This window comes from Oryx dammah, unplaced genomic scaffold (assembly GCF_014754425.2).
Source record: "Oryx dammah isolate SB20612 unplaced genomic scaffold, SCBI_Odam_1.1 HiC_scaffold_27, whole genome shotgun sequence".
Lineage (NCBI taxonomy): Eukaryota > Metazoa > Chordata > Mammalia > Artiodactyla > Bovidae > Oryx > Oryx dammah.
In genome coordinates, this window is record NW_024070211.1 from 111,418,001 (window position 1) to 111,424,420 (window position 6,420).

The following is a 6,420-nucleotide window of genomic DNA, read 5'->3' on the forward strand; positions in this document are numbered from 1 at the left end:
CTCTGCTTCAAGGGCTTCCCGGGGAAAGGCACGCCGTGGCCCGGCCCGACCCCACCGCCGCCAGGTGCCAGGTTCGGTGACTCCGGCGAGTCTGCGGAGCCGCGGCCCACCCCGGAGCTGGGGCCGCCCGCCCTCCCGGCTCCCAGGCTCGCTCATGCCAAGGCCTGTTGCGTGATTCCAACTTGGGCTGACATTCCCTGCCCCGGGCGCTCCGGCGTAGGCCTCTTAATCATCTTGTCTGCTGCAGATCCTCGACACCAGCCAATTTACTGCCCCGTCTCTCCTCGCTGGTTTCAGGAGGGGGAGGGGAGTGCGCGCAGAGGAGGGGAGGGCATAGTCAACCGCAGAAAGAAGGCTGGCACCAGCTACCGGCACTCAAAGAAAACCACAGAATGTGGCGGTGGGAGGCGGGAGGAGGAAGGGTAGCAGGAATGGGGGTCTGCTAGGCGCCGACTGCTTAGGGAAGTCAGAATCGTGGGGTCAATGAGCTTCATCCCAGGCCTTCCCAGCCCGGAAAAACAATGCAGGAATGCAAACGGACACTTGACTGAGCAGCCTCCCCGCCTTCCCCAGAGCCCCAGCTCCGTGGACCATGCTCTGTTGTAAATCAGATTCGATGCAGGCCTCAAATCAATCTGGTCAGAGAAGTCAGGATTCTTCTCAGGGATGCCTAGAAGGTCACCCTTGTCCCACGTCTGTTTTTTGGCAGGGATTAGTTGAGGACACACAGCAAGGATGGCCTGGCAGAGAGGAGGCCTGAATCTGGCAAGGAGGGCTGTCTGACTTGCCCCCAGCCTCCTCGCCAGTTGACACTGACCGCTTCAGAGGGGATGGCTAAGGTTCAGGTTCTCATATAGGAAGGGGCCAGAGCTCTTGCAGCCCTAGAATGCTGTTCTCCCACACAAGGTGAAGTTGGAAAGGACTGGGTAAAACTCTGGACCTCATAATTGCAGGCAAAAGTAAAACCTCACTATTTGGAGGCATTGGGGTAAAACTATGCTGTGCTGTGCTAAGTCGTTTCAGCCGTGTCTGACTCTGTGCAACCCCATGGACTGTAGCCTGCCAGGCTCCTCTCTCCATGGGGTTCTCCAGGCAAGAATACTGGAGTGGGTTGCCATGCCCTCCTCCAGGGGATCTTCCCCACCCAGGGATTGAACTCACCTCTCTTAAGTCTCCTGCAATGGCAAGTGGATTCTTTACCACTGGTGCCACCTGGGAAGCCCATATACTACTATACTGCTAAGCAAAATTTTATTGAGCACTGACCATGTGCCACACACTGGGTTACATTATTGCCTGGTTAAATGCTCACAACTCTGACATAGCTATTATTATCTATTCCATCTTATAGGTCTGCAAAAAGCACAGAAAGTTTAAGTGGGTAGCCTAAAGTCACCCAGTGATTGAAGTCAAGAAGTTTCCAAGTGTAGGCCTTAGTGCTTTCAAGGAAAAACAAAACAAACTTTTAGTTCTGCAGACTTTTAGGTCTGCATTACACACCTACCCCAGGCCTTTGAAGGAAATGCCAGAAATTAGGGTCACTTCCAAAGCTGGACCCTAGCTGTGTGGGACCCAAGGTAGAAAGCAGAGCTGAATCACGTTTGGACCTTTCCCCTCCGAGATGGTGAGGTGGAGCATCTGTGGATGGTGTCGATGCCGCAGCAATTTGCATCGGCCTCCGTGGGAACGTGCATGAATTTGTGTCAGTGTGATTCGTATGTGATAGTATGGATGTGCTTGTGAGGGTCACAGTGACTGCGTGTGTGCTGGTGCAGCCCTGTGTGCCCGTGGGGGCCCCGCATCCCCAGTCTCCTGAGAGCCTGGGTGACTCACTGAGTTCTCCACTCGGTCAGCCCCAGAACAGCTGCAGGGCAAACGGAGGGGAGGGTCTGAGGCAGGGGTCTGACCCGGCTTCGGCAGGTTCCCCGCGGCGGCGGCCTGAGTGTACTGCTGAGCCAGCACCGCGGGCGCGGGGGCGGCTGAGACCGCCCGGACGCGGGGCTGTAGCGCTGGCGCCGGCGCCGGAGGGGCCGGGCGGGTGGAGGCTGGAGCCACCCGGCGCTGAGTGACTCACCGCGTCGAGCGCTGGCGAACCTCGAGCCGGGACTCGCATGCGGGCAGAGCGGGAACCCTCGCGGCGGCTCTGCGCTGAGTGCGCCTGTCCTTGCCTCGCCGCACCTCACCGCAGCTCGCAGCCTGTCACTCTTGATAGACCCAGGTCCCCCCCTGGGCAGCAGGTCGAGCTTGCAGGTTGTGACACCATGGAAAAAGTGCACACATCCAATGAAAACAATAATTTATTTAAATAATCTCTCCATATTGTAAAATCAACATTAAGAGCATGTTGTTTTCATAATAAATAACCCCAAAATACCTTTCATTTCAAGAACAAAGACTTTAGGAATAAGATAAATCCAAATCAGTAGCTTAAACTGAGAAAATCTTTCAAGGGAAAAAGAAAACGGAGGGGTGCTGAGGTCACTGCTAAACCGCAGTTTTCACAAGTGGGGGTTTACAAAAAAATGTCTGAAAAGATGAGTATGTTTATACAAATAAATCAGTGGGAAAATCTGCACAGACACGTTTATTTACAAACGCTATGTCCAAGTCCAGGCTAATAATCCTGAATAAGTTTTAAAAAAGATAATTTAAACACATTTTTTTTGCAGTGTCCACATATTAAAAAAATCGTTTTTCCCCAACATCAAAATGAGGTCATCCGCAAAGGCACCTAAACTTTTAAAAAAATAAAAATAAAAAAACTCCACTGGTGAAGGATGAGGAGAGAGCTAAGGAAGGGAGGGGAGCGTTCCGGTGAGGAGAGCTAAATCGGGGGAGGGACGCGGGCTCCAAGTGTTGGCAACAGCCGGGCAGAAAAAAAAGCGGCGAGCCGTCGGGGTCAAGGGGGCGTGGGGGGGGGGGTGGGCAGGCAGGCAGGACCCGGGAGGTCAATAACCCCAGAGGACAGGAGCTGAGCCTGGGGGCGGGCGAGGAGAAAGGAGCCTCAGAGGGCCCGGGCAGCCTCTCGGGCGGGGGAGGCGTCCCTCTCTGGGATTCAGCTCGCGGCCCGCGGCGAAAACGGCGCCGGGCTGCCTCGCCGGGCGGGGAGGGGAGGGGAAGCTAGTCTGAGGCGGGGCTCGGGTCGGCAAGGCCGCCGTGGCAGGGTTTCTCCCGCGGATGCCGAGTTTCTCGGAGAGGAGTCCGGCGCGCGAGAACACGCCTTCCAGTCCCCGAGGGTAGCAGGGCCTGGGGGCAGGCCATCTCGGGCAGCCACCTCCGCGAGCGGCGGGTGGCATCCTCGGGCCGGACGGAGGGACCCTCTGGCTCTGGGGACGAGCAGTGAGGATAACTGGTCTCTGCACTCTCAGTCTCTGGCGCGGTCTCCGGGGGTTAGAAGATCGTCCCGGCGCTCACCGGGGCGCCCCCGCCGCCACCGTGGTGGTGATGATGGTGGTGGTGCGGCTGCGGGGTTTGCGAAGGGTGCAGCAGCGGCGCGGCGGCCTGCAGGTGCGAAGCGGAGCCGGAGGCCTGGTGGTACCACGGGTAGTTGCCCAGAAACGCCGAGGCCGCGCTGCTTGGGCTGGAGCCGGAGCTGCCCGCCCCGCTGCCGCCGCTGCCCGGGCCGCCGCCGCCGCCCGCCATCCTCTGCGGCGCGCCGAAGTCCCAGGAGGCCGGCGCCGAGGCCGGCGGCGAAGCACAAGGTGGCGAGGCGCTGGCCCCCGGGTGCTGCTCCGAAGGGATCTCACCGCTTTTCCACATCTTCTTGAACTTGGATCGGCGGTTCTGGAACCAGATTTTGACCTTTGTGGAAAAGGGACCTGAGCATTAGTGGAGGAAACGGCCTGGGATAGGGGAAGGAAGGAAACTTAGGAAGACCGCCGCTAAGGGGCGCGGGGTGGGAGTGGGGTGGGTTGTCAGCCTGGGCAGGTAACCGGATCACGTGCTGCGGCCTTGGAGGCTGTGTCTGTTCCTAGGAGCGGTATTCTCAGAACAAAAACAGTAACAACAAGCCGAGACAGCCGATGTGTGTGCACCGAGACTGATGGTGACCGCGGAGGGGGTCAGGAGGGCCAACTGTTGTACCCGCTTAATTGGCAGTGCGCAGAAGGACAACTTGGCACGGGATTTCTGCCCACACTGGCACTTCCCTTCCATCACATCACCTGGGGGATGTCAGCTTCGGGCATAAAAGGTTCAAGGCGCGGCCTCGAAATCCTTAATATTACTTAAGAAAAACACAGTCCTCAATCTGCCTGCTTCCCGGCCATCCCAGTGCCCTCCTCATGCCTCCCAGGCCGTGAACCCTCACCTGAGTCTGGGTGAGGCCCAGAGACGCCGCCAGCTCAGCTCGCTCGGGAAGTGCCAGGTATTGAGTCTTTTGGAAACGCCGCTGAAGAGCCGCCAGCTGGAAACTGGAGTAGATGGTTCGAGGTTTCCGGACTTTCTTTGGCTTCCCGTTTACTATCCGGATTTCAGGCTCGAGGTCTTCCTTCTCTGCAATGAAATGGAATCGTGAGAAACACGCAACTGTGGGAGCCCACGAGTGCCCGCCCGCAGGGAGGGTAAAGTGGAACTTTGCCTAAGCCGGGAGGCGGGTTATTGGAGACTCTGCTTTGCGCTCTGGCGCAACTTTGCAACGCGCCGACCCATGCCGCCAACGAACTCGGGAGCTGGTCCCTCCTGGGAAGGGGAAGACCGGCGCAAACCTTGGAGAGAGGAGCAGCAGGAGGTAGGGAAATGAGGCTACCGTGAGGCATGTACCTCGGCTGACGAGGCCGCCTGGTGCCACCACCTGAGGTCCCACCACCTGAGGGATATCCGGTGACCCTCGGCCGATTGAAGATTTAGGAGGGTAAAGGGCGCGAGGCGAGCAGGGAGCAAGCAATGTGAAAGGCCAGGGCTCCAGATAGATCCCGCCCCAAACATTTTTATCCGCCCCCCACCTCCCAGTAACTAGACCCGATTTGGCACCCGTGATGCCAACTTTAAGCATACCAGGTTCGTTGTTGGCCGGGGACGAACTGGTCCCGTAGGGCGCGTAAGAGGTGTAGGCGGCGGTGTATCCCAGATCGTAGCCGCTCTTGGCTGAATACGGGACGTTGCTGAGGCCGCTGGCGTGGTATTGGTAGGAACCCATGTGCGCGTAGGGCGAGCCGCCGCCGCCGCCGCCCGTCGGGTGTTGCTGGTTGGTGTAGTAGCTGCTGTCGGTAGCTGTGGACACCGGGAGAGTGGGCGACTCCTGAGGCTTGTGGAGGCTGCTGCCGTTGCTGCCGCCGGGGCCAGCGCCGCCGCCGCTCGGGGGCTGCTGGTGCTGGTGGTACGTGCTGGAGGCCGTGATCTGGGTCGAGTGCATATCAGCCACCAGACTGTCAAAGACTCCAGTCATCCTGGCCCGGGACGGGAAAGAGCAGGGGTGGCGGGCGCGAGGGGGGTAGCGAGGCGCCTCCTCCGTCTCTCCCTGTCCCCTCCAGCAGCCAATGTAATTACAGAGGGGGAGGGGGAGGAAAACAAGAAATGTAGCAACGGTCTAGGCAACTCCTCCTCCGAGGGAGGCGATCACCGTGCACTGCTCGGGACGGCTGCCGCCGGCCGCATCCTCTCTCCGCCTCTCGGGCTGCTCGGCTCCTTGCCCAGCGCGGGCTCGGGCGGGGGGCGGAAAGCGGAGGGGGCAGGGGTGGCGGAGCCTGGCCTGGGCTCCGGGAGGAGGTGGGAGCAGGTGAGCAGTCCTGAGCGGTTTTACGATTGTCTGTAGGGCGGGCTCCTGCAGGGTGGGCATTTAACACTCATCACGTGAGCTCAGGCGACGTCACCTAGCAACGGCCAATCCGAGGCTCCCGGCCACACGGCTCCTGGCGCCCTGGAACGCCGGACCGGGGCGGGAGGTGAGGGGTGGGGGGCGGTGTCATGGGGCGGGCGCTGCGGCTGCTGCGGTCGTGGGTGCAGACAGGCTACTGCCTAATGTGAGCCGAGAGGCTGGAGGGCGGGGGACGGTGGGCAGTCAAGGTGGCCGATGGCAGGAGAACAGAAGGCATGAAGACGGAGACGATCATTTCGCCTCTGAGGAAGAAGAAATGGGGTCTTCCATCCCATTCTGTGTACAAGTGTCGACCAGTGCCAATGATTCCTACTTTCATGTCCGAGGTCAGCATTCAGATATTAATCGAAATAAAGCGATCCCGAGACCGCGGCCAGTTCCAGCTCCGCTCTTCCTGGAAAGGTCTGACATTTGCGGTTGTCAGCCCCTAGACACTTGACATAGCCAACTGATTTAAATTAACCATAATACCTGCTTCCTAACCAACCCAGAGGGATATTAAAACAATTAATATGGTGATATTTAAACTCTTTTCTTTGTTCCTTGAGAGAAGAGCTATATAAATTCAAAGATATTATTGCTAATGATATATTTGAAACCATTTT

The 6,420-nt window shown here is 58.5% G+C and overlaps 1 protein-coding gene across 1 annotated transcript; it reads right to left on the reverse strand.

Moving 5' to 3' along the window:
* Positions 1 to 3,312: 3,312 nt before the first annotated feature.
* Positions 3,313 to 5,386, reverse strand: DLX2 (distal-less homeobox 2). The gene is made up of 3 exons (XM_040229352.1): positions 4,996 to 5,386; positions 4,310 to 4,494; positions 3,313 to 3,801 (listed from the first exon to the last, which is right to left on the reverse strand). Exons 1-3 carry the CDS (start codon positions 5,384 to 5,386, stop codon positions 3,391 to 3,393), a joined length of 987 nt encoding a protein of 328 aa, XP_040085286.1. The 3' UTR covers positions 3,313 to 3,390.
* Positions 5,387 to 6,420: the final 1,034 nt, after the last annotated feature.

Excerpts from the sequence above, each read along its gene's own strand:
- DLX2 (XM_040229352.1), bottom strand. The coding sequence starts at position 5,386 with ATGACTGGAGTCTTTGACAGTCTGGTGGCTGATATGCACTCGACCCAG. Across the intron at positions 4,495-4,995 it reads CCCGGCCAACAACGAACCTG|AGAAGGAAGACCTCGAGCCT; the intron begins GTATGCTTAAAG and ends ATTTCATTGCAG. Across the intron at positions 3,802-4,309 it reads TGGGCCTCACCCAGACTCAG|GTCAAAATCTGGTTCCAGAA; the intron begins GTGAGGGTTCAC and ends TTTTCCACAAAG.